Source organism: Sus scrofa, chromosome 7 (genome assembly GCF_000003025.6).
Source record: "Sus scrofa isolate TJ Tabasco breed Duroc chromosome 7, Sscrofa11.1, whole genome shotgun sequence".
NCBI classification, from domain to species: Eukaryota; Metazoa; Chordata; class Mammalia; order Artiodactyla; family Suidae; genus Sus; species Sus scrofa.
The window spans coordinates 113,645,019-113,672,834 of record NC_010449.5 but is presented as its reverse complement, the minus strand read 5'-3'; the positions used below and the strand labels follow the sequence as shown (position 1 = coordinate 113,672,834).

Sequence of the window (27,816 nt, the reverse complement as noted above, 5' to 3'; positions counted from 1 at the left end):
TGCACCACAGTGGGAACTCCAATACCTGATCTTACAAGTAAGTCTTTGGTCAACTTGCTATAAATATTTTCCCTAGTTTATAGGTCTTTTAATTTAGTTTATTGTTTCAGACATTTCGAACTGATACATAATCAAATCTATCAGAAGTTTCCTTTGTAACTTAGTCTATTGCCGTTCTGCTTACAGTCTTTCCCAAATCAGAGATCAGACTCACCAATATTATTTTATTTTCTATTTAATTCTAATTCATCTGAAATTTAATATTTGGTAAAAAAAAAAAAAATTTCCCAAAATGTTTGTTATTTATTTATTTTTTTGTCCTTTTTGCCTTTTTTTCCTAGGGCCGCTTCCCATAGCATATGGAGGTTCCCAGGCTAGGGGTCTAATTGGAGCTGTAGGCACCAGCCCACACCAGAGCCACAGCAACATGGGATCCAAGCCAAGTCTGCAACCTACACCACAGCTCACAGCAACACCGGATCCTTAACCCACTGAGCAAGGCCAGGGATCGAGCCTGAAATCTCATGGTTCCTAGTTGGATTCATTAACCACTGTGCCACAATGGGAACTCCTCCCAAAATGTTTGAATACCATTTATTCAAGTATCCATCCTTTCCTCATTAAACTGTGATTACAAGAGCCTAAAATTCAACTTTTTAGTCTTAAATATTTCATAAGATACAAAAGATCTTCAGGCTACTGTACTCTAATATAAAATAGCTTTGAATTTAATGTACAGAAATTACAAAAGAAATGAAAACAATTTTATTAAAATGCTATGAGTACAAAATCAAGTATTAAAATTAAACCCCTTTTAAAGGGAGTCTAACTTTTTTTATTTTTTTATTTTTTGGTCTTTTTGCCTTTTCTAGGGCCGCTCTGGCAGCATATGGAGGTTCCCACGCTAGTAATCGGAGCTACAGCTGCTGGCCTACACCACAGTCACATCAGCGCGGGATCCAAGCTGTGTCTGCAACCTACACCACAGCTCACAGCAACGCCAGATCTTTAACCCACTGAGCAAGGCCAGGGATCGAACCTGCAACCTCATGGTTCCTAGTTGGATTCGTTAACCACTGCGCCATGATGGGAACTCCTAAAGGGAGTCTAACTTTAAATATAGTTATATTAGATAGTAAATACTGACTTTATCAAAAACAAAAAACTAAACAAACCAAAAAAATCCCACAAAATTCCTTTACGTAGCAGGTCAAGAACATATAAAATATAATTTGACATACAAAAATTAATCTCCTTTACAACCTCTCCAAAGAGATATTTGTTTTACAGAGTAGATATTTGCACATAAATTTCCAAACAATGTCTTTTATTTCATATCAATTTTTTTTCCCTTACACTGCAAATCATAAGTAATTTAAAAAACATTCACTATTTGGTGCTTTTAAGTTGCTCTAGATTTCTGGTTAAAAAAATTACTTTGTTTCTATTTTCTCTCCAAAGAGTGAAATAATACCAACTGCATTTCCTTCGCTTATTGTCTTGATATACTTACATCTCCCTCTTGTGGTTGAAGTCAACTGCATAAACAATTTCTTCTTCTCCATCTTTGACTATTTTCCATATTGTTCCACCTATCATGTGACCAGCTGGCAGAGGTGTGATGGACAAGCCGTGTCCTTTACCTGTGTCAACAAGATAATGACAGTACTCAGATTTCTTTTCACAACCCTAAAGAAAGGTTCATTCATTATCTATTTTTTAAATAGGTAATGTATGCAAATGCTACAAAATTCCAAAGTTAAAAAGGCAGACAGTGAATGCAAGTCTCACCCGCCTGTCCCCCAGCTAGCGCGTGCTTGCATGGAGGAAAACACTCTGTCGTCTTACTGTGTCTTCTTACGGACATACTTGTGCTGATAAATAGAAGGCTAGAGATTGCTATTACTATTAAATAACTCAGTATGGACGAATAAACTTTAATATTTATATTGTACACACAATTATCAAGTGTTTCCATCTTCGCCAACGTCTAAATAGACAATTCAAATCTCATTATTGTAAAGAATGCATCCTGTAGAAAAATTAAATTCGGGCAAAACCGCTGAGACCACTGTTACTTCCTGGCTAATCCTTCACCATTTTTTCATACTTATGAAAATCTTTCAATAGAATTCTCTCTATAGATGATAAACATATACTCTAATATATGACTTCCCGACTTAATTAGATGACAATTTCTTTAATATTCAACTCCAGAATTTGGGCACGTTCTATTCTGTGCTGCCACAGCGCTTCATTTACTTCAATCAAGGCTTTAGTTATCTGAGTACTTTATCTCCTCAACGTCACTGTGAGCTTCCAACAGGTGGACCTGGCCGCATTACTTTTGTGTGTTACACACAGTAAATACTAAATAAGTCTTTTGCAAATCAAATGTGAAAAGGCCTCAACTGTTACATTTTGTCAGAATTTAGTCTTGAAGACTTTAAAAATCCAAATGACTGGGGGGAAGTTCAGAGTTCCAGATCAAAAAATGCTAATTTTTTATTCTTCAGACTACAGTGCCTATAATTTTCCCTACAAATTCCCCTTGTAATCGTTAAACACCATTAGCCCAATTATTTGCTATTTGGACGCATTTTTTTACCTTTCAAATTCACAATCTGAGAGAACTTTAACTGCTGTATTTTATCAAAGGCTGCATCCACATCATCTAGTGTAAAGAGGGTAAAATCTTCTGTATTGTGTCGGGACTGAAAGAACAACACAGATCAAAGGTTAAAGATGATCACTGCGGGAGTGTTAAAAAAAATGTTTTAATTGTTTACATTACCTGGTAAAGGTCATACATGAACATTTGACCCATTTTATAAACAGGAATGGTTGCATAGATAGCGCAGTTCAGACCCAGCTTTCCGACAGCATACGGGAGGGCACCAAGATGGAGAGGATCCGGGTGGGACAACAGCACTGCATCAATCTGATGGACATGCCTGCAACACAGTCGAGATGGCTACTTCTCAAGTCTGGCTCTTAAGGGTAAAAGCAGGACACCCCAAATTAATGTGACTGTCCTGACTTCTCTCAGCATTCTGAGTTGAAGACTATGCTGGGGTGAAAGAGCAAAACTAAGAGCTAAAATTATGTTCCATATGAATTTCAATTATTACTACCTCTGTCCTGCACAGGGATCAAAATTATGGTATAAGTTGCATGTAAATATATGGTGTCTAGACCCATATATTTTTTAAAAAGAAGAAAAAGGAAAGATAAACAGTAGACACCACATATAACCTGATTTCAAATAGCTTTTTTTTTTTTTCTTTTTTTTTTTTTTTGAAATGGCTGCACTTGTGGCATATGGAAATTCTCAGGTCAGAGACTGAATCCAAGCTGCAGCTGCAGCAATGCTGGATCCTTAACCCACTGCACCACAGCAGGAACTCCTCAAGTGGCTATCTTGTATGCTATTAATTTCGGTTTAAGAACTAAGCTCAGAAACTAAGAAATTGTTAAGGTAAATATACTTAAAAGGCCACATATTTATTATGGATTTTTTTGTCTCAACTTTTTAACATGGTGATTGACAGTATATTCATTACAGTAAAACTTTAATCAGTGAAGGATATGTTCTCATCAACAAAAGAAATGAGAAAAAAAAATTTTGCTGTAAGTTCTAAGTTTTTTAAATGTTTAAGTTCTTATTCCTTCCATAATCAGTACAACAGTGCAAACATTACTAAATTCTTCTTTGATGGATTAGTGTTCTTTTGTATCTCATGGACTTTATTCTAAGCACCAATTCTCAAATGTCTAGCATCAAAAGATAGTAGAAAATAAGCTAATGTGATCTGACTACAGAACTTTTACAAGGAAGGTTTTTCCTTTCTTCAAATTCCTATAAACTTAATCTTTGCTCTTTTCTAAAATTTAGGTGCAAAAATCTGAGATCGACCAAGTAGCAAAGATTAACTTAAGATTCTGCTGAATTTCACAGCTTACAAGTCAATCAATAACTATACAAATAAAAACAGTCATTATTTGGCTCTTTGGCAGAAGTAAAACGAAATATTTTACTATAAACTAAATTAGAGCAAAAAATGCAACATCAATGTAACATCAAAATGGTATTACAGTGGAGAAAGGTGAGGTTGATTTACTAAAAGTGTAGAAATATTAACAGTGACTTACTTCCTCAGGGAATCTATAATATCCATAGAAAAGTGCTCATCCCAGCCACAGTCCAGTAAGAATCTAAACTCATCAACTTGGAGAAGATAGCAAAGAGCAGACTCTTCTTGGACCCCAGAAAGGGTAGTTAATTTGATAATAGATGTCATTTTTTTGGTCCAATAACAACAATCCAAAAGGTTCTTTCAAAAGAAATAAAAATATAATTAAACACAAAAGCAGAGTTATCTTAAAGACTTATTTCCATCACTGCTAAGTGTAAAGGTACCCACATACTTTTACACCTTCTTGCTTACAGAGTCCTTCAGTGGCTCCCCAGTGTGGTTTAATGAAAAGCAACAGACCCTGGAATCAGGCAGACCCGTACGTCAATCTACTCCTACAGGGTTCTGGGTAAGTTAATTAACTTTTCCTCACTTACGTATCCTAGTCTATAAAATACGAGTATAAACATAGACGTTAAAAAGGGTGTTAGATGAGTTCAAATAGTGTATAAATTACCTAGAATGGAGACTACCAAGTTCCTCAGTAAATAAATATACTCAATTAGTGAACTCACCCTTCAAGGTGAATTTTTTCCTCCTTTATTTTGCTCTGTGATGGCAGTGATTGCACTGCAGTGCAGTTATTAATTTATACATCTTCCTCTCCTACTAGACCAGAGGTCTTTCAATAACAAGATCCCCTTGAGGATTTCATAAAAAGCTACGGACCTTTCCTTCTCCCCGCAATTCTTAAAAAAACAAAAAGGCCCATATACACATAGAAACTCATATGTTTTTCTGGCAGTTTAATGTTAAAAACCCTTGCACTGGAATGTGAGCAACTGAGAAACAGAGGTGGTATCTTAAGTGTGCAATTCCTAAAAGAGAACCTGACACATAGTAGGTTTTCAACATAGACTGGATGGAATGTATACTGAGATGCCTGCTACGTGAACGCATCTGTTGGAATTTGGGACCTAGAATTGTGTGCTATTAAACAGATGGTATTAAAAACACCCGTTAGCAAAGTACAACTCCACGGTAACATTTCAGATCATAGCTCCTTAAAATAGATCAGCCTTTCCTAGCAAGCAGAAGAGGTCACTGCATATCTGATGATCCCTTACCATCTGCCCAAGGTCCTACAGTAGAACTGCCCACCTTTCCCAACAGGCTGTCAGGGGGCTGATCCCACCACCTCCCATCCTTGTTTGCCTCGGTCACAGCCAAAGATCCACGGCTCCCACGTTACCCATTATCACTGATGTGCACATCTAGTTGGACCCAATCTGCTGCCTCTTCTCCCTCTCCAAGCCTTGCAGTGTGCCCTCTGGAACTCTTGTACTCACCCGTAACTCAAACCTCGTCTCTGAAGGTTCTCCTCACCTGCTCATCTTTATAGAAACCTGGCTCTTCTCAAATGACCGTTTCTTCCGCAGCATTCTCAAGAGGCCTTTTTTCTCTTGTACTCCCTGACCTCGAAAGCAGGAAGGATGTGTTCCTTGCTCCTCACTGTAGCTTCCAACCCATGTCTCCTCCTTCCTCCTTGCAACACTCCAGTCCCACTGAAGCTCATGCCACCCAACTGTGAGCCTTTCCTACTCTTCCTCATTGTTGGCGTCTATTCGTCCAAGCTCATTCATGGAGGATTTTATTTCCTGACTCAGTTTTCCTCTAAGTAGCTTCAATATTGACCTCTTCGTTCCTTGACTTCTTCAACTCCAATAATCTTCGTTTCACTCTAGCCACCCACCACTGCAGTTACAACCACGAACTTATCTCAACCGATAAGCTGTACCACTTTCAAAACGTCACCTTTAAGTATCTTCCTCTCTCACTACCACCTTCTTTACTCTGGTATTTCCACTGCAAACATCCTTTATCCTCACTGGTATCCTAATCCACCAACTAATTTTTCACTCTCCATGCCTCCCTCCTGTCTCCACTGAACCATGATCCACCATGATTATTCTGCAAACACTCCCAAGTATCTTGCTGCTCTAGTCCTTCTTTGTACTTTCCTGAAAAGACCTCAACCTTCATTGGCTCCAGTCATTCTCAGTCCATTCTATCAGCTCAGTGTTGCCAGAAGGGGGCAGGAGGAAACAATCAGATAGCTGTGCTATTTGCTCTTTAAATTAATGCTCAAAGGAGTTCCCGTTGTGGCTCAGTGGAAGCGAATCCGACTAGAAACCATGAGGTTGCAGATTCGATCCCTGTCCTTGCTCAGTGGCTTAAGGATCCAGCGTTGCTGTGAACTGTGGTGTAGGTGCAGACGTGGCTTGGATCCCCTGTTGCTGTGGCTGTGGCTGTAGCGTTGGCTGGCAGCTGCAGCTCTGATTCGACGACCCCTAGCCTAGGAACCTCCATATGCCACGGGTGTGGCCCAAAAAGCAAACAAAAACAAAAAAACAAAAATAAATAAATTCATGGCCAAAGATCTAAAGCAGGCACTAAGTCCTACCTATCAGAGTTTTCTGAGTAGGCTGACTTCCCATCTCTGAAACCAACAGTTCACATCTCCTTTTCTCTGCTCGAGCATCATGCACCCCTCCCTCCACCCAACTCTCTGTTGATAATCTCACCTCATTCCTCAATTAGAAAGTCAAAGTAATCAGACAATTCCTCCTCATTTTCCAAATACTGTATCTATTAACCTATCGGCAGGTACCCTGCTGTGCCTCCCATCATACAGAACAAATGGCCCAGCTCTCCTCCAAGGCCAGTCCTGTGGGGGCTTTGAATCCACTCTCGCTTACCTTCTAAAGAACTTAACTTCCTCAGTCATTCCTTCTTTCCCGTGGATCATCAATGCATCACTGATGTACCGTTCCTATTAGCATATAGATACTCTACAGTTTCCCAATTCAGAAGAACCCCCTCTTAATCCTTCAATCCCCTGCAGCTGCTCCATCACTTCTAAGCTCCCCTGTCACAGCAAAATTTCTCAGAATATTTGTCCACTGATGTGTCTCCACTTTCTCACCTCCCATTCACCAACACACCAAATCTGAGGTTTTTCTCCACATCCTTAGGACAGCTTCCATCGTTTCTATACAACTTAAGCCAGTGGACATTTCTGTGATCCCAACTTACTGGAAACTGCAGCAACATTCAACAAAATTAGCGGCTCCATTCTCCTGGGAACACCCTACTCTGTTTCTGTCACCCCTTTGCTGGTTTTCGGTATGTCTAACTAGCCAATCCTCACTCTCTTTGGTTAATTTCTTTCTCCCTTCAAGCTCTAAATGAGGCAGTGCTTTTCAGCAGGACTTTCTTTTCTTCTTTCTCTCTAGGTAATCTTGCCCCATCTCACAGCTTTAAATATCATCTGCAGAGTTTCCATTATGGCTCAGTGGTAACAACCCCAACTAGTATCGAAGAGGATGCAGGTCTGATCCCTGGCCCCACTCAGTGGGTTAAGGATCTGGCATTGCCAAGAGCTATGGTGTAGGTCGCAGATGTGGCTCCGATCTGGCATTGCTGTAGCTATTGTGTAGGCCGGCAGCTTTAGCTCCTATTCGACCCCAGCCTGGGAACTACCATATGCTGCAGGTGCAGCCCTAAAAAGACAAAAAATAAAAAAATAGATAAATAAGTAAATAAATGACATCTGGTCTCTAATGGCATCATCCGTGATTCCTTCCTTTACTGGTTTCCCACATTTAATCCATCGGTAATTCCTGCATTTTGACCTCCGTTGTGTTTCGCAAGTATAATAATGTCTCCATTTCCACTGTCATCAAGATCTCTAATTAGTTTGTATATTTTCCCTGCCTCAAATTTAATCTCCGAGACATTTTCTGACCACCCTCAAGTCCAGCTCCCCTTGGTTACATCCTATGATGTGTGTGTGTTTTCCTTAAAACAGTTAGTGCCCATCTACACTTGCTGCTTACTCGCTGCGTCCATCCCCTTCTCTCCTCTCACTCCCCACACCAGAATAAGGACCCATGAAAGTAGACTAGGTTTTTTGGGGTTTTTTTTTTTTTTTTTGTCTTTTTGTCTTTTCTAGGGCCGTAGCCATGGTACATGGAGGTTCCCAGGCTAGGGGTCCAATAGAAGCTGTAGCCGCTGGCCTACACCACAGCCACAGCAACACGGGATCTGATCCGCATCTACGACCTACACCACAGCTCACAGCAATGCCAGATCCCTAACCCATGGATCGAGGCCAGGGATCAAACCCACAACCTCATGGTTCCTAGTTGGATTTGCTAACCACTGAGCCACCACGGGAACTCCCATAGACTTGGTTTTGATCACAGTAATCTTCCAACGCCTCCACAATGCCTAACACACAGTGGTGGGCAATAAATGTTTCTTAAATGAATAAATGAAAGAAGACAGCTAGTATTACATGAGCTTAGTGCTGTGACCACAACATTAAGAGCTACCTATTTACATGCATTTCCCCTCACTTGGGAGAGCCCTCCGAGTACAGGACTGGGTTTGATCTATTTTTGCATCCTTACTACAGCAGCACATCTTACACAAGGTGGTTGTTTAAGCAACAGTTCTTGAAACAAATTAGTCAAAGTTAAAAATACATTGACTTAGCGTGTTCCTATTTGTAAGGTATGAGAAGTACAAAGATACTAACTATTTGATGAAAAAAGTTTATAAAAAAAATTTTGGATAAGACTTTAAAACTTCTCCCTGCCAAAAAGCTCCCTGTGCTCCAATTATATTAACAGCCTAAAGGAACTCTTTTCCTACACAAATCTACCTTACCCTCCACTTTCTTTCCATTGCAAAGAGAAAATACACAGCATTTTGCAGCTAGAACTGAATGAGTTCATGTTAAGACGTTTTTGCAGACAGACCCAGATTTCAACAGATGAAAATTTGCAACTGCTTGTAATATAATAAAGCTGTATCTTGATTAGATAGTCTTTACTTACTGATATCTCAGTTGTATATAGGATGAAACACTGAGTTCAAAGGAAGAGTTCCTTATAAATCTAAAAAATAAAGAAATAAGTCTCATAAATGTGGTAGGACGATTTACTTTGGTTTAATCATGGTGTCTAACCTCTATGTCTTGCCCTGAGGTGACCACCATGAGCAGCAGCAAGTGGATAACATATGGTCTGTGTGTGTGTGTGTGTGTGTGTGTGTGTGTGTGTGTGTCTTTTAGGTCCACACCCACAGCAAGTGGAGGTTCCCAGGCTAGGGGTCAAATTGGAGATGCAGCTGCTGGCCTACACCACAGCCACAGCAACTCGGGATCTGAGTCACACCTGCAACCTATACCACAGCTCACAGCAACGCTGGATCCTTAATCCACTGAGTGAGGCCAGGCATTGAACCTGTGTCCTCATGGATATAAGTCAGACTCACTTCCGCTGAGCCACGACGAGAACTCCAGTCCTTTTTTTACAAAAGAAACTTGTCACAATTTTGGGAAGCCTAAGCTAACATAAAGCAAACAGGGATAAGATAACAAAATACAGGGGTTCTCTTATGGCACAGCGGGTTAAGCATCTGGCATTGTCACACGGTCACTGCAGCAGTTTGGGTCACTGCTGTGGCAAAGATCCAAGTGCTGAGAACTTCCCCATGCCCAGGGCAGGGCAGTGGGGGCGGCAGGGAGAGATAATAAATAAAAAAGAAAAATAAGTAAATGTATGGAATTGGTTATAATCAGGGCTGAACTATGTACCTTAGGAAAGAAGATTTTTAACTACCATAAGGTTATGTATTGAGAATCATAAAAGAGGTTAAGATCTTAAATTGCTAAGGACTGGTAGGTCCTGGGTAGAAAGAGACACAGAGAAAAGGTATTCAAAACAGGAGAGTAACATGATCAAAGGCCCAAAACAAAAGCTTACAGAGTACTAGTGACAAAACTAGCCTGGCACACCATCATATAAGCAAAAAATGAAAGAAAAGCCCTAATGAATAGAAAAGGGCCAGCTAATGAAAGGCCTTGGAAACTCTGGACCTAGTTCTAACTGTTGGACAGAACAGGTAACAAAGAGATATTTTAAGATCAATTATAAGATGACAGGATATAGGCAGTTCTGCAGATTCAAAACATTTGCTGGTATGTGTGATTGTTTAGATAAAGTCGGTGGTCAAAGCAGGGAGATAAAAAAAAAGAGAGGATTTAGCAGCCCCCTCCCTCCTTTCACCTTTGCTGGTGCTATTTTGAGACTAAACTTCTTCAGCCTCAAATGCACCTTATAACTCTGCGACATGAGTTCACGAGTCATTGTCTAAGGAACCAAGGCTAGAAACTCTACATGTTTGATTCCTCCCTTTGCTTCTTGAACAGACTGTTACCACCTCCGGAATTACTCTCCCCTTAGAATTCCTTGTACATTTACCATTCCCTCCCCATTCCGACAGCAAGTACCTTAATACAGGGCCTCATTGCCTTACATTTGGGTTTCTGTTTCTTGGCCTCCAGCCTTTCCTCCCTTCATCTCAACCTAAACCCTACTGCCAGATTAATCTTCTGAAACACCCCCACATGTATGAGTCCTTGCTTAGAAATCTCTGAAGGCTTCCTACAGTCTGAAACAACCAAACCTGGAGGGTGCCAGCAAGCTGCCCTGACAGCACTGCTGACCATCACCAGTTTAAGGCCCAGCCTAAATTCCACTCCTCACTAATTCCTCTATCATTCATCTAGACTAGTACGGCTCTGTCCAATAAAAACAGCATGCATATCAAATGTAATTAAAATTTTTTTTCTGGGCCACATTAAAGTTTTACAGGTGAAATTAATTTTATTTAACCCAACATATCCAAAATGTTATCATTCCAACATGTAATCATTTTTAAGAAACTGGTTTTTTTTTTTTCAGTCCTAAATCTTCAAAATCCAGTGTGTATTTTATATTTACAGCACAACTCAATTTGAACTGACCACAATTTCAAAAGCTCAGCAGCTACATGAGGCTGGTGGCTACTGGAATAGCACAGATAGCAACTCTGAACATGCTTTGGACTGTGGAGCGTTGTGCTCTGTCACCCCTAAAGTGCAAGGAGGCACCGTCCTATTTTTATGCACATCTCAGACTAGACTTTAATGGTATCACCAACCACTTAGTCTCCCAGACGAAAAATTCTGAAGTCACCTTCTTACCACAAATTGGCTGCCACCAGTTGAATTCCTTTTTGACATTTCAGAAATGTCTAACATCCTTTACTATCTTTCCCCAATGAAGGCACTCATTTCCTTACCTGAATGACTGCAATTTCCTCTCATTCAGTTCCAAGTTGATCTTCCATACAGCTATCAGAGAGACCATCCTACAAAAAATAGCCTCATGCCCCCTTCCTTGTGCAAGGCAGTCATTGGCTAAGTACCAAAGAAAATCTCACACCTTCCTTGGAAAGCAAGGTCCTTTACAAGTTTACCTCAATCTTCCTCTTGCTTCACCAACCACCCTTGCACAGCATGCTCAAATACATTCATTCTCCCGCTCTCCCCAAGCTTGCCAAAACTTCTCCAGTCTCTGCATCCCCGCACTGCAACCAAGAATGACCTTCCCGTGAGCTTAGTAAATTCCTTTTGGCCCTTCACGACCCAGCTCAAATTTACTCTTTTATAAAGCTATTCTGGTGTCTCCAAGCAATGGTATTTACATTTAGCTGGCACAAGTGGGCACAAAGAATAATGGTGAATGGATGTTGAATGGCATGAGAGAAGCGTTCAGGTGAATCTTTTAATCTCCAATACGGAGCACAGCGTTCAAAGCAACGTACATGTGTACTGAAAGGAATGAACCCTCACGACATCATAAATTGCTGCTGGGCAGCGGTTTTTGACCAACACCATTTCATCTTAACTATCTATCAAAGTTACTTGCTTTCTTAATAACGATTGTGGGTGCATGTTAATGACAACTAAGGGGAATCAGCAAAGTCTAAGGAAAATGAGAGTCTGGGTTAACCTCGAAGACTCGTAAGAAGTCTCCTCCTGGTCAGTTCCGGGAGAGCACTGGTTTCCTAACAGGATCAAAGGGGTTCTAACATAAAAAACATTAAAATATTATTAGGGCATGGGCAATTGCTCACTCAAGTTCGCCTGGTCACAGGAAGCCAGACTTGCCAGGGTTAAAATTATTCTGACCTCTTGTTTACTGAAGAGTACGTAAATAATGATAATACGGGAAGTGCTCAAAGGCTATGGGGGGTAGGGGGGAACCGAAACTTTTTTTAATAAAGCATGGTAAGGTCTTTGAGTCGATTAACTAAAGAGGACGCCTGCTTTGTGGCCAGTAGCCTCGTGGTCTCTCAATCCGAGGCGACAGGAAGACCCCAAGCGAGGAGGCTGAGAACAAGGCAGCCACAAAGCTAAGGAGCCAAAGCGGACGTCGGATTAACTCCTCCGGCGCCGAGACTCAAAGGGGAGGGAAACAGCAAAAAAGAGGGAAGGAGAGCATGGGACTGAATCGTAGGAACTGCCACAACAGAATCGGGAGCTTCAGACCCATGAAGAAATCACTGTTTCCCTCACTGAGCACTTCGGCCGGGAATGACCAGGAGAGTCACAACCGAAACCCCAGGCGCGCGTCCCTGGTGGAGACCGAGTCAGAGTCGGAGCCAGGCTCTCCCCGAGGGCCGAGGACGCCCCCTCCCCCATCCAAAGGCGCACTGATTTCTTCCGCCCCCACTTGCCTCGTCAGTCCTCCCCCAACGCCGTCCACTGCCCTTCCCAACCCCTAGTAGAATCCAGGTTCAAGAACGAGAAAAGCTGATGTTGGCTCAGCAGCACCCGTGACGATCTGCCAGCAGAAAACCCTCAATGGCGGCCGCCATTTTGAAACTGGAGGAGACCCGCGGAGGCGGGGAGGCGAGGGGTGATACCATCTTCGGGGGCGAGGGGTGACAAAGCTGGAGGAAGGAGGTGGTGCTAACACCAACTCTTCACCTGGGAACAAAATTTTATTTTTAAAGGCTGTATAATGTGTTAAATCTTAAAGAAATGTGATAAGAATCAAGGAGTGAAAGGAAGAAGATTTATGATTTCCCGGAGCCACCCCTCTCTTCGAGCGGGCCCGGCGAATGGTAGATCCCGAGGCCACAGCTTCCGCCGGCGCTGGTGGCTGGGTTCACCGCTGCCCTTGGTCGTGGGGGTCGTTGTTGGCTCTGAGGCCGCAGGTGGGTCTGGGGTCGAGGCGTTGGAGGCGGCTAGAGTTGCTTTTGTGCAGGCGGAGTGGGGTGAAGTTCTAGGAAAGCCTTCTGCAGCCTGTGTACGGGGAGGTGCGGGGGATCTGGGACTTTGCAGGACTGGAGCGGCGCGGCTTCCCAGGCTTCCCAACGAAGGAGAGGGGGACAGGGGAGGGGGGGCGGAGAGGGCGTTGCTTTCTGGAGGACCGCTGCGCTCAGCTTTCCCGTCTGATGCCTTTTGAAAAGGGTACTCTGAGGCTAGCATAACTGGAAAATGTCTTTTGATGTTGCCCGAGCGGAGGAGACACTATCTGGGATCACAGCTCCTAGGCTGCAGGAGAGAAGGGGCTGCTTCTCCAGAAAGATCTCCGATTCGTCCAAGTTTCAGAGTTCTGTCTTGCTTGTTACTCAGCATCGCAACCTTGCTCTGTTCTACATCTCAAATCCTCTTGAGCCCACCATTCCACAAAATATGCACTTTGTAAAAACTTAATTTTTAAAAAAAGGATTTATTTGTGCTTTATTTCTAGCGTGTGTATGTTGTTAAGACAGGGTTCCAGACCTCAAGGAGTTTTCTGGCTCCCGACTTTTTTTTACGTTAAGTCGACACATTTTGATCAATACATATAAGTGCAATAGAGACTAATTAGAGAATAGAATTTATTTTTTTAATGTCTAATCAACTATTATTACAACGTGAGTTTGGAAGGACTTAGAAAAATACACACCATATACAGTCTTCTTTTGAGAAGTTAAGAGAGAGAAATGGATTGAAGAAAATGTAAATAATACAAGCATACCTCATTTTATTATGCTTCACTGATATTTTTTAACAAATTGAAGTTGTGGCAACCCTTGTCAGATGATGGTTAGCATTTTTTAACAATAAATTATATTTTTAATTAAAGTATGTACAGTGTGTTTTTAGACATAATGCTATTGCATATTTTAAATAAACTGTAGTATAGTGTAAACAAGTTTTATAGGCACTGGGGAATCAAAAAATTCTTTTGACTCACTTATCTCGGTATTTGCTTTATTGCAGTGATCTGGAACCAACCCCATAATATCTCTGAGTTATGCCCTTATTAGGAAAAATGAGATAAAGTCAACAGTAAGGCTAAAATAAGTGTTGACCTTTCTGTCTACTGTAAGAGACAGTAAAGCACAAATAAAGAGCTTGAATCAAGGAGCCAGACTGCCTGGGTATTAATCCCTGTTCTGCTACTTAACAACATCTGTGATCGTAGACAAGTTGATTGTCCCTGGATTTTCTCATCTGAAAAAAATATTCCTACTGCTTTGGGGCCATTGTATCAGTATGTGAGGGTTACCTGAATTGATGATTGTGCAAAGCAGTAAGAACCATGCCTGACAGAAAGTAATGTAAGAGTCAGCTCTTTCTCAAGATGGGGTGGTGGGATGGAGTTTCTGCTTGGCACAGAAGTTGAGAATCTAACTGCCGGAGTTCTCGTTCCATGAGGATTGGGTTTGATCCCTGGCCTCGGTCAGTGGGTTAAGGATTCACTGTTGCCATGAGCTGTGGTGTAGGTTGCAGATGTGGCTCGGATCTGCATGGCTGTGGGTAGGCCCACAGCTGCAGCTCCAATTCGACCCTGGCCTGGGAACTTCCATAGTCTGCAAGTGAGGCCTTAAAAAGAAAAACAAAAAATAAAAAACCTTTAAAATTTAAATTTAAAAAAGAAAAAAAAAAGAATCCAGCCGAAGCAGCTTGGGTCACTGCAGAGACAGGGTTCAATCCCCACCCGGCACAGTGAGTTAAAGGATCCAGTGTTGCTGTGTCTGTGGCTCCGATTCCATCCCTGGCCTGGGGACTTACATATATTGCAGGTGTGGCCATTACAAATAATGATAATTGAAAAAAATAAAGGTAGGGGAAAATTTTTTTGGATCATTTTGGTACCAAAGGGTATATAAAATCAGTTACTCAGCTCCCTGAATCCATGAGACAAAAACCAGCTAGTAACTTTCAGGAGTACAGTAACTAACTACTCCCAGTTCTGAAGCAAAAGAATTTTTCTTAAGAGTCATCATATAATATGTACAGTGTCCTTGAGGGCACCCGTGTGAGTGCCAGTCTTTATCCATGTCTAGACTTATCTCATTAGAGACTGTCCCAGGTGCTTGCAGCTCTTTGCCCATCAGGTAAAGCTGTCTTACATGGGCCTTGGACCCATGACTGTGAGCCTGTCTACGCCCCCCTCCTAACCTTTCTCTAGGGGATAGTCTAGCTCACTTTTTACATTCATAACTGTCCTTTTGGGTCATTTACTCACAGTGACATAGGCAGGGCAAATTATGTTCAGTGCCCCAGCTCCTGAAGTCTTTTAAATAGTAGATTGTACAATTGTAATATGAAATGCCTCTAGGACTAAGATTTGCCATTTACCTCTTGGAGGTAGCATCAGGCTTCCATGATGGTGGTTGAATCCAACTCTGAATTCCAAATGTACAAAATCTTTGTTCTCATCAGTCCCTCTGTCTTTATGCATAATCTCTATAAGAGCCTATATGCGGCAAGAGCCTCGTTTTTGCCTCATCTTTTCTGCTTAGAGTAAAGCCAGACGGAACTGCCTCCTGGCCTCGTTAGAAGAGTGCCAATAGTGGATGGCTTATCCCCGCAGGTGGCCATGGCTTATTTTAAAAGTCTTGAGCCGAGCGTTAGCAATTTTTTTGTTGGTTAAATACAGTTCTCTAACAGCTGTGCTGAGTGTTAGAATTGACACCTCTGAAGAAATTTAAAGAACCTAATAAGAACAAGTGGGAGAATAATTTTTTATTCTCCACGCACCTGTATTGTCTAGGTATTTTATAGTTTAGTGCTTTCGAGGTTTTATTTGAATAAGGCACACGTTGTTATTCCCATACTTGACTGGCTCAAGTTTATAAAACAAGTGCTGACTGGTCCAAATTACAAAAAATACCTAAGTGTTTATCAAATAGTAATACTCGATACTATTTGGATCTGAATAGTATCTAATACTTAAGGATCTAAATGCAAAGGCACTTAGGGAAGGCACAATGCTAAGAGAACCCCATCTTCTAGGAATAAGGTAAGACGGGTTACATTTACATTTCTATGTCCAAGAACTATTTGCAGGAAATCAGCTGGGGAGGTTTTTCAAACATCTCATTTCCTTACATCATAATTTTCTAGATCAGTGATATTCAGACTGGAATCTGCTGTGTATGCTATTACACTCTATCCAAGATAGTATATAACTGTGTGACTTGTACCCTCATGTTCATTTCCCGTGCTTTTAGATAGAGTTTGAGAAATAAAGAACTGGAATGTGTGGGATAACCAGTGTCTTATAAGAAGGGGCAGGAATACGTGTGTAATCCTAGCACAGTTTAGTGCTAAATAAGCATTTTTGTTAGCAGTGGTATCTTCTCTTCCTAGGATGTTGTGTGTTTTCAGCCAACCATTGTATAGGATTTATTCATTATTGATTCATGTGCGCTCAGACGTATTTGGATTTCATCATCAGATACACATTTTTACAGAAAATTGACAATTCAACTATGTTTTTATTGAGTTACTGCAAACAAAATTTTCCACATGATGACTTCTCGGTCTATGAAGAAGTCCTCCTCTTCTGCTTTTTAGAAATTCTTAGAACTTAAAGTCTTTTTTTTTTTTTTTTTTTTTGGTCTTTTTGTCTTTTTGCCATTTCTTGGGCCGCTCCCGTGGCATATGGGGGTTCCCAGGCTAGGGGTCGAATTGGAGCTGTAGCCACTGACCTACACCAGAGCCACAGCAACGTGGGATCCGAGCCGCGTCTGCAACCCACACCACAGCTCACGGCAACGCCGGATCGTTAACCCACTGAGCAAGGGCAGGGATCGAACCCACAACCTCATGGTTCTTAGGTTTGTTAAACACTGTGCCACGACGGGAACTCCTTAGAACTTAAAGTCTTAAGAAGCATAACTATCCATTGGGGAGAGGTCTCTCTAGAAGGATTTCAGTATAATAGAAGGAGCTAGAGCTTTGGAATGAACCTGAGTTTGAATTCCAGCTCTGTGCGTCATAGCTATTTGGGTTAAACTGTTCTCTTATCAGCAGAGTAAGGATAACATTTCATGTTACCTATCAGACTATATGATGGCCCTGTTACCTAGTGGTTATTCTATGAAAGTAAGTTCCCTTCTCTCCACATCTTTTGTAGAACCTGATTACTGGTACTCAGATCTATTGTGACGTTATTCAATATCGTATTTATTTCAATCTCATATCTTTTCATTTCCTTTCAAAAATTAGTTTTAAAAAAATAGTTTTCAGAATTCCCATCGTGGCTCAGTGGAAATAAACCAACTAGTATCCATGAGGATGTGGGTTTGATCCCTGGCCTCGCTCAGTGGGTTAAGGATCTGGCGTTGCCGTGAGCTGTGGTGTAGGTCCCAGACATGGCTTGGATCCCGCATTGCTATGGCTGTGCTGTAGGCCAGCAGCTGTAGCTCCGATTTGACCCCTAGCCTGGGAATCTCCATATACTGTGAGTGTGGCCCTAAAAAGCAAAAAAAAAAAAAAAAAAAGTTTTCAATAATTATAGCTTTACCAAAAGAATTCTGCTTCTGACAAAATATAATTATTTTATTTGTTAACATTGTGGGGAAAAAATATTGTGAGAGGTTCTAAAAATATAAAAGTCTTAAATCACTCCTAGGAGGGTGCAAATACTCAGCTTTTGCAGGTAGAATTTTTTAATACTCTCTCCATTTCTGTGTTATATCAGATCACTGGTGGAGCTAGAAAGAAAAGGTAATAAATTGACTTTAGTGCAGTGTAAGTTTTATACTAATCATTGCCACCTATCTAATCTTCATGAAGTAGATTTTAAGTAGTACACTATATTCTAATGCCAAACCAATTTAAAGAAGCTTATTATGTTTCTATCTCCCATATTCAGAGCTATCTTCCTATTTGAGAAGTAATTTAAAAAATATTTTCAAAGGCAGTTATATTTCCGATAATTTTTTTTAATAGCATTCATGATGAACGTACTTCAGATTGTGCGTGACCACTGGGTACATATACTTGTCCCTGTGGGATTTGTCTTTGGATGTTACCTCGACAGAAGGAGTGATGAAAAACTAACTGCCTTCCGGAACAAGAGTCTATTATTTAAAAGGTGAGTTTTTATTTATATTTTTTTAAACCCACAGTTAGTCAGCTTTTGGAAGTGTTCTTCCTAATAGCATTTGTACCAAAAATAAACAGAAGGGGTAATTTTCCCCCGCGAGGATTTAGATTTAAGTGATATTTTTTGGAGTTCCCATTGTGGCTTAGCAGGTTATGAACCTGACTAGAGTTCACTGGAATGCGGGTTTGATCCCTGGTCTCAGTAGGTTGAGGATCCGGCATTTGCCATGAGCTGTGGTGTGGGTCGCAGGCTCAGCTCAGATCTCACATTGCTGTGGCTGTGGTGTAGGCTGGCAACTGCAGCTCCAGTTGGACCGCTAGCCTGGGCGCTTCCATATGTTGCAGGTACAAGCCCTGGAAAAAAAGGGGGAAAAAAAAGTGATACTATTTTCTAGTCTTGTTTAATCTTTGGATAAAACTGTATGATTACTTTTGCAATGTAAACAGGTATTCAGTTTATGAACAGGCTATTTCAGAACTTTGAAAATCCCTTTTTTTTTTTTTTAATTTAGGCTACTTTTCTTTTTTGCTTTTTAGAGCCACACTCGCGGCATGTGGAGGTTCCCAGGCTAGGGGTCTCATCAGAGCTACAGCTGCCGGCCTACACCACAGCCACAGCAATGCAGGATCCGAGCCATGTGTGCAACATACTCCATAGCTCAAGGCAACGCCGGATCCTTGACCCATTGAGCGAGGCCAGCGATCGAACCCGAAACATCACGGTTCCTAGTCAGATTCGTTTCCACTGCATCATGACAGGAACTCCTTTCTACTTTTTTTTTTTTAAATTCAGGGTACATTTTAATGTAGAAACAAAGTTTTAAACCAGCTCACCAGAGCCTACTGTATATACAGCTTTAACATAAATTATTATATACTGTCTTACAGCTTTAACATATATTATCATATACTGTGTTACTTGTCTTATTATATACTATCTTACAGTGTAGCTGAGAGCAACAGCACTCATTGAGGCTTGGTACTGTATTCTCAGCAACAGTGTTCAAGAGCTGTAGACATGTGCTTGGGTAACCGAATAGGCAGTGGCAGCCGCCTGGTCCTCTCGTGTCTGTGGCAATGACTCCTCTGGCACCAGAGTTAGTTAGCAAGACAGAGTGTCTGTCACTGGCCATGCAGCTGGGGAGGAGGCAGCCCAAGGGACAAGAGAACCGAGCAGCAGCCACAGACGATGTGTAGAGGAGGTTCACAGTCAGGGATTTCAAGAAAGATAAAATGAGCTGGGAAGAGTCTAGAAAACATTAAATGAACTCATTGAGAGGGTAATAGCTTTCATATAGACTAAGAAATTAGAGTTCTTTCATCTGGAAAAATGAAATTGAACAGATGGCAAAAGTTTAAAATTATGAGAGAATAGAATGTATACTAAACTTTTTTCAATGGGTCAGTTTAATGCAGTATAAAATATCTGAGTTCATATTCTTCTGACGTTCCCTTTTATCTCTCCTAGAAGTTTTATTTACACTTTTGCTTTTCCTTCCTTTTTTTTTCCTTTCTCCACAGGGAGTTAAGACCCAATGAAGAAGTCACCTGGAAGTAAAGGCTGTGGCTGAATTGCAGAACATTCACATTTTTAAGTTATGAGAGAAATAAAAACAGTCATTATTTAATTTGAAGAATTTGAAGTGATTCTTTTTGTGCCGAAGTAATTGTTCTGATTTTCATTAACAGCCACACTTAGTAATTTAAAAATAATTACTGAATGATACAGCCTGCTTTTAGAAAAAATTTTCAAGCCATGTGTTTCAAAGGAGCTTTAAAAGGATGATGCTAGGATTTTATTTGGTACAAATCAATAACTGAAAATTTAAGTGGCCTTGGGTTTAGCAAAGATTTTAAAAAATACAACACATAGAGCACAAACCAGTTTTAAAAACCAAGACATTGTACTTTATCAAAATTTAAAACTTTTCTGTTAAAAAAAAAACCATTATGGAGTTCCCTGGTGGCTCGGTGGGTTAAGGATCCAATGTTGTCATTGCTCTGGGGCAGATTCAATCCCTGGCCTGAATCCCTGGGGAACTTCCGCATGCTGCAGTCATACCCTCTCCCCCCCAAAAAAAAGACAGTTAAGAAAATGAAAATGCAGCCCCAGACTAGGAGAAAATATTTACGAAACATATATATAACAAAAAACATATCTAGAATATATGAGAATTCATAATTTAATAATATGACAACCCAATTTTTAAAAAGCAAATCGGAATTCCTGTTGTAGCTCAGTAGTTTAAGAACTTGGCTGGTGTCTGCAAGGATGTGGGTTCAGAACCTTCGTTGCTGTGGCTGCAGCTGGGCTGTAGGCCAGCAGCTGCATCTCCAGTTTGACCCCTGGCCCAGGAACTTCCATACACCTCAGATGTGGCCTTACAAAGAAGGGGGAAAAAGCACATGCTCAAATCAGTAGTGCCTGGGGAAATGCAGATTAAAACATAATTAGAAACCACTACACAGTATTATAATGATTAAAATTAAGGAGACTGATCTTATCAAGTGTTGACGCCGGCGTAAAGAGCCTGGAAAATGCAGCTGCTAGGATTTGTATCACTTCAAAAATCAGTTTAGTAGTTTCAAGTTAAACATACCCCTACCACAGGACCAGGCCTTTCCATGTATATGCCAAAAGAAACCCTAATAGCCACACAAAGATGTTTATGTGAATGTTCATGTAAATAGAAGATAACCCACACAGTCCATCAACAAAGGAATGGATACATTGTATTAAATCCATGTAATGCAATAAAAAGGGATGTCCTGTTGATACAACATAGATGACTTTCAAATTAATTATCCTGAGTGAAAGAAGCCAAACAAAAAGAGTGCAACTGTGTCATTCCATTTATATACAACGTTAGAAACTGCCAATTGTAGACAAAGCAGATCCATGGTTTCTGGGGTGCAGGGTCCAGGGAGGGATTGGAGGAAAGGATGACAGGGGCATGAGAAAATGGGAACAGTACTTTCATGTTCTTGATTGTGGTGATGGGTTCTTGGGTATGCATATGTCATCTGTCATATCCAACCACCCCTTCTTAGAAGTTTTTTTCTTTAATTAGAGTATAGTTGATGTACGGCATTGTGTCACTTTCTGCTGGGAAAGCAAATTTTGTTTTAGGTAAAATTGAATTTAGGACAAGTGAAATTACAGTCAAACGATACTCCCTAATCACAGATTCTTTTCAGAACTCAGGACATTTAAGGAGCTCCTGCTGTGGCACAGTGGGTTAAGAACCCAACTGAAGCAGGTCAGGTCGCTGCAGAGGCTCAGGGTCAATCCCTGGCCCAGGAACTTCCATATGCCATGCGTACAGCCATAAAATTAAAATAAAAAACTCAGGACATTTAAGCTGACACATTATAACTTTTAAAATATCAAACTGTTTCACTATTTGGTTTGGGGTAACAAAAAAAAATTTTTTTTTATTTTGTCTTTTTTTTTTGCTATTTCTTGGGCCGCTCCCATGGCATCTGGAGGTTCCAGGCTAGGGGTCTAATCAGAGCTGTAGCCACCGGCCTACACCAGAGCCACAGCAATGCAGGATCCGAGCCGCGTCTGCAACCTACACCACAGCTCACGGCAACGCCGGATCATTAACCCACTGAGCAAGGGCAGGGACCGAACCCGCAACCTCATGGTTCCTAGTCGGATTCATTAACCACTGCGCCACGACGGGAACTCCTGGGGTAACAAAATTTATATCAGTTTAAAAGAGACGATGTTCAAGAAGCAGGATCTTTGTGTAATCTCAACATTTAAGGGATAAACCTCACTTAAATGACAGAAAAGTTGAGCTGTCCAAGGTGACACAGAAGTCTGGAAGTACATTTATTTCATCTACTCTGTCTCCAGGAACTCTTTATGCTTAGCTCAGTAATACAGCTCCTACTGAACTATTGCAATACTTGTCTGTGCCCCTAAAATTCATGCATTTATTCACCACTTTGTACCAACTCTTGATATAAAAAGACAGCCCAACCCTCAAAAGCTGTTAGTCCAGCAGCATGTAAAATACCAAGTCTAGTGCGGTGTAATGAGTGTTTTAATGTAGGCGGTGGGCATCGTACAGTGTTGGCACAGAGGACTTGTCCTCAGAGGACTTTTTGGAAGTCAAGGGAAGCTGGTGTGACTAGAGCTGAGAGAATTCTGGTAGATAAAGTCAGATAGGTGATCGGTCCAGATCACAAAGAGTTTTTTAAGCCAGCAATAGGAAGCTACTGAAGGATTTTAAATAGAGTAACATTGTGTAATTATTTAAAAGTCCCTCCCAATGGAGTTCCCGTTGTAGCTCAGCGGTTAACGAACCCAACTAGCATCCATAAGAATGCAGGTTCGATCCCTGGCCTCGCTTAGTGGGTTAAGGATCTGGCATTTCTGTGAGCTGTGGTGTAGGTTGCAGATGCAGCTCGGATCCTGTGTTGCCGTGGCTCTGGTGTAGGCCAGTAACTACAGCTCCAATTGGACCCCTAGCCTGGGAACCTCCATGTGCTGTGGGTGCAGCCCTAAAAAGACAAAAAAAAAAAAAAAAGTCCCTCCCATTAGCTCTATGGAAATGGGACTGTTGGTTTCTCTCATATGGTTATAGTTCCAGTGTCCGATACATAGTAACATTTCATCTGATAAGTGAGAGAAAAATTTGTGAGGTTTGTATTTTTGTAAATTTTTTTTTCAGCCATGCCCGTGGCACATGGAAGTTCCCAGTCCATGGATCGAATCCAAGCTGAAGCTGCAACTTACGGATCATTTAACCCACTGCACTGGGGGGAAGATCACCTGGCCATACTCTGAACGGAACACACTGAAACTGGAAATCAGAAGGGGACTTCTAAAATAGCGCATGAGTTCCCGTCGTGGCTCAGTGGTAATGAACCCAACTGCAGCTTTGATCCCTGGCCTTGCTCAGTGGGTTAGCTCATCGTTGCCCATGAGCTGTGGTGTAGGTTACAGACACGGCTCCGATCCTGCATTGCCGAGGCTGTGGTGTAAGCCAGTAGCTGCAGCTCCAAATCAACCTCTAGCGTGAGAACCTCCATATGCCCAGGGTGCAGCCCCCAAAAGACAAAAAATAAAAATAAGCTGCAGAGCAGGGGATGCTTCCTGGAAAGTACGGTTAGTGAGTTTTGACAAATAATAAGTTATCCTATCAAGTTGAAGTTTGGGATGTGCCAAATATCAAGTGGAGTTATCACAATAGGAAAAGAGAAAAATCTAACGCCCAAATCACACACAGTTTCAGTGGCAAAGCCAAAACCAGCACTTACATTCTGCCTTCCAGGGAACTGATCTTTTCATTCCTATGATGCTATTAATCACAAGCTCAATAGGCCAGGAAGACCTAATGAAGTGATTAGTGTTAATTCAACATTACTAAATATTGCCAGGCACTGTTCAACATGCCAAGGATTTAACAATGAACAAAACTACAAGATCACTTGGGGTCATTTACATCCTAGTAAGCTATTAGTTCAATCAAAATCCTCCAAAATTCAAGTCCATCCAGAACCAAAGAGCTTATCTGGAGATAGGGTCTTTGCCAATGCATTAGGTTGAGGCTCTTGACATGAAATTACCCTGGATTAGAAGAGCAGGACTGAAATCCAATGACTGGTGTTTTATAAGAGGAGAGGACATGAAGATACACAGAAGGAAGAAGGCCATGTAATGACAGAGGCAGAAACTGGAGTTATGCTGCTGCAAGGTAAGGAACACCAGAAGCCATCAGGGGCTGAAGGAAGCGAGAAAGGATCCTCCCCTAGAGCTTTCAGGAGGGAGCACAGCTTGCTTTCAGGCTTCTGACCCCAAGAACAGTGAGAGAATACACTTCTGTTGTTGTAAGCCACCAAGGTTGTAGTAATTTGCTATAGTATCTCCAGGAAATGAATACAATTGTATTTTTTTCTGAAGAAGTCATACATTAATTAGCACAAAATTCAAGACAAATATTGTATAGAGTGAAAAATCTCTTGCTCACCCCTTCCCCAAATTTGCCTGGTTCTCTTCCTATTCAAACATGTTACCTCTGGGTTTCCTGTATCTTCTTCTAAAGTTTCCTAATACATACACACACAAAAAATAAATACATGTTTCTCTACACAGACACACATTTCCTTAAAAAACAAAAAACAAAACACAGGCGTTCTGTCGTGGCTGAGTGGTTAACAAATCTGACTAGGAACCATGAAGTTGTGGCTTTGATCCCTGGCCTCGCTCAGTGGGTTAAGGATCTGGCATTGCTCTGAGCTATGGTGTAGGTTGCAGATGCACCTCGGATCCCGCGTTGCTGAGGCTCTGGTGTAGGCTGGCGGCTACAGCTCCGATTGGACCCCTAGCCTGGGAACCTCCATGTGCCAAGACTGCGGCCCTAGAAAAGACAAAAAAAAAAAAACCCAAAAAAACCTAAAACAACAACAGGAGTTCCCTGGTGGCTCAGCAGGTTAAGGATCCAGTCTTGTCACTGCTGTGACCCTGGTTACTGCTGTGGTGAGGGTTTGATCCCTGGCCCTGGGAACTTTCACATGCTGTGGGTATAGCCACACACACACACACACACACACACACACACACACACAAACACAGAGAAAAATTAGAAAAACTTATTATCATATTTTTTTTCAATTCATGAGACTATGATTTGTTTCCCCAGTTTAGGCCACCATTTCTTAAGAACATGGACTATTTCCAATACAGGCCTGTAAACTGTACATGCAGAGACCTTTGATAAAGGGCAACCAAGTCCTCCCTGTGAACACTTGGTCCTCGCTGACAGTTTCATTTTTTTTAACCTTCCACTGCCCCTTCTGTTCCTCTGGACCTGCACTCACCAAGGTCACCAGTGGTCTCCAGAGCAACATAATTTAGTGGAGTCTTGTAAGTCCTTATGTTGCTAGACCCCTGGGCAGCAACGGACCCTGAGTGCTCCTTGAAACGTGTCCTTCCCAGGGCTTCCCCTTGCTTGTCCTCCCTCCTCCCTGGCTATTCCTTCTCTACCCTGCGGGCTCTGCCAGATCCTCTTCTCAATCTCTTCCTTTTCCCCCAGGATGATTATATTCACTCCTATGGTTTCAGTTCCCTTTTTGAAATAACCAAGCCATTTATGACGTATAAAAAATGTCGAATATAGAATATATATTACTCAGCATAAGTACTCGAATGTCTCATAGAGATTTCACATGCAACCAACATCTACAAAATGTAAACTCTGTCTTCTCTTCTCCAAACCTTCTCCTCCACTTACTCCCTAAATCAGTGAATATTGCTCCTGCCACCGTGGCTGCCTAGGCAGAAACCCTGAAATCACTCCCTATGCTCTTACCAAGGTTTTGTTGAGTCTCCCTACTTGCTAATTATCTCTCAAAATGGTCTTTCTCCAACTCCAAGTCACCGCCCTAGGCCAAACACCACCACCTCTCCCAAGTTTCATTTGACCGTAATGGCTCTCTTCTGTGGTCATCCTAAAATGCAAATTTGAGCCTGTCTCTTCTCTTAAAACCCTTATCTAGCTCCCTGCTGCCTTTTTTTTTTTTTTTTTTTTTTTGTCTTTTTGCCATTTCTTGGGCCGCTCTCGCGGCATATGGAGGTTCCCAGGCTAGGGGTCGAATCGGAGCTGTAGCCACTGGCCTACGCCAGAGCCACAGCAACGCGGGATCCGAGCCGCGTCTGCGACCTACACCACAGCTCACCGCAACGCGGGATCTTTAACCCACTGAGCAAGGGCAGGGATCGAACCCTCAACCTCATGGTTCCTAGTCGGATTCGTTAACCACTGCGCCACCACGGGAACTCCCCTGCTGCCTTTTAAAAAGCACACGTTCCTTAACCTGGTTTCGAGATGCAAGATCCACTCTTGTCCGACTCCTTCAGCTACCCCCCGCCCAACACTTTCCTGGATTTTTCACCTTCCAGAACCAATGCTTCCTCTTCAGTGCCAGAAAATTTACACTAGCAATAAGGAGAATGGACTTATTAGTTTTGCTGTTCTTACTTTCTCCAACGCCTCCGTTTCCTCATGTGTAGAATAGGGATAATAACGTTACATCAAAGGTTGCTGTATTAACTTCCTTAATATATGCAAATCACTTATAAAAGTGCCCACCCTTACAAGAATAAAACCTACATAGATATTCACTCTCACTTTTACACAAGTGTTTAGTATCAAGTGATGCAACCACAGTCTTTGGGGGAGGAGGAGAAAGATATTAAACAACTGTATGCAAATATGATCAACAGAAAGTACAAGGTAAAGTGGAAAACAAGACCATAGAAGCCAGCGGTCCTTATTCAGACCCCTAGAAGTCTGAGAATCCATAGCAATGGGTGCCAAGCCAGGATGACCCTCCACACAGCAGGGGGCGCTGCAGCATCCCCCGGAAGGCTAGATAACAAGCGGTGGGAGGACGCGGCTACAAAGGTCACGTGCCCCCGCGTTTACCGCCCCGGCGTTCCCCCCACCTCTCTTCGCTCCACGTGACTGGCCTCCTCGGGGGTGATTGGTCTGCGCGAGGCACGCGGGCAGGGGCTGCCCGAGGCGGGGCGGGGCAGGGTGGGCGGAGGGGTGGGGTCGGGGGGCGGAGCTGGAGGGGGCTGGTTCGGCGAAGGGGCCGTTGGCTCCAGACAAATAAACATGGAGTCCATCTTCCACGAAAAAGTGAGTGTCCGCATTCGGTGGGGACCAGTCTGCTGCGCGGCGGCTGGCATGGGGCGCGGCATCGCTGCCTCCCGGGGAGCTGGTGGGGCCCGAGACGCCCCCAAGCCCATCTCGCCGGGCGGGAGGAGCTTCAGCGGCTGGGGAGCTTCAGCGATGCCCCCATGGCACCCTCCGCCCCTAAGGCCCGTGCGCGAGGAGCCCTGGGCGGGGAGGTCTGGGGATCCGGGAGGAAATCTGGGCAGGGCCGGCGGGGTGGGGGCGCCTCGGAGCACGAGAGAGGAGGTGGCTTCTGCGCTTCCCCTCCACTTTCCGTGGGATTCCTGCTCCGGTCCCTCTCCCCCACCAGCTTCTAGCTGGTCATCTCTCGGACACCTCCCTCCATCCTTTCCAACTCCACCCGACTCTCCCAGTCCTACCCCTTGGAAGAATGAACTTTTCCTTCTCTGGGTTCCTCAATTCTCTGTTGGACTCTCCCACACACTTAGATTCTTCTCCTGCACCGGGTCCTTGAGCCTCCCTGGAGCAGGGACCTTGTCTCGTTCCATGGAGGGCGTGACACTTAAGGACGTGAAGTAGGAAACCCTGGGCGCCCCTGAATGGGGAAGTCGTCACAAGAGTTTTTGTTACGAGATGTTTGGGTTTCTTTTCTTTTGGTAGTCGCATCTTTCTGGATCAGGAAGCCAGCTTTCTTATTAGATATCAAGGGTGAATAGGAATAATTTTGTTGTCC

At 42.4% G+C, this 27,816-nt stretch overlaps 3 protein-coding genes across 6 annotated transcripts in view; 2 read left to right on the top strand and 1 right to left on the bottom strand.

Moving 5' to 3' along the window:
• CPSF2 (cleavage and polyadenylation specific factor 2) overlaps window positions 1-12,932 on the bottom strand; it is a 30,622-nt gene extending 17,690 nt beyond the window's left edge. The window contains exons 1-7 of one of the 3 annotated variants that reach the window (XM_021099626.1): window positions 12,771-12,932; window positions 11,331-11,448; window positions 9,041-9,100; window positions 4,153-4,334; window positions 2,795-2,954; window positions 2,609-2,714; window positions 1,514-1,643 (exon numbers count right to left, since the gene is read on the bottom strand). In XM_021099626.1, the coding sequence (XP_020955285.1) occupies window positions 1,514-1,643; window positions 2,609-2,714; window positions 2,795-2,954; window positions 4,153-4,301 (545 nt within the window). In that variant the 5' untranslated portion in view covers window positions 4,302-4,334; window positions 9,041-9,100; window positions 11,331-11,448; window positions 12,771-12,932. The remainder of the gene's footprint in view (window positions 1-1,513; window positions 1,644-2,608; window positions 2,715-2,794; window positions 2,955-4,152; window positions 4,335-9,040; window positions 9,101-11,330; window positions 11,449-12,770) is intronic. The other 2 variants (XM_021099625.1, XM_021099627.1) reach the window with 2 other exon arrangements.
• Window positions 12,898-20,063, top strand: NDUFB1 (NADH:ubiquinone oxidoreductase subunit B1). The gene is made up of 4 exons (XM_003482306.4): window positions 12,898-12,945; window positions 13,076-13,253; window positions 18,274-18,418; window positions 19,951-20,063. The coding sequence occupies exons 1-4, from the start codon at window positions 12,898-12,900 to the stop codon at window positions 19,985-19,987; spliced, it is 408 nt and encodes a 135-aa protein (XP_003482354.2). The 3' UTR covers window positions 19,988-20,063.
• Window positions 27,000-27,816, top strand: part of ATXN3 (ataxin 3) — a 34,270-nt gene continuing 33,453 nt past the window's right edge. Inside the window, exon 1 of one of the 2 annotated variants that reach the window (XM_013989211.2) lies at window positions 27,000-27,086. In XM_013989211.2, the coding sequence (XP_013844665.1) occupies window positions 27,063-27,086 (24 nt within the window). In that variant the 5' untranslated portion in view covers window positions 27,000-27,062. The remainder of the gene's footprint in view (window positions 27,087-27,816) is intronic. The other variant, NM_001123081.1, reaches the window with a different exon arrangement.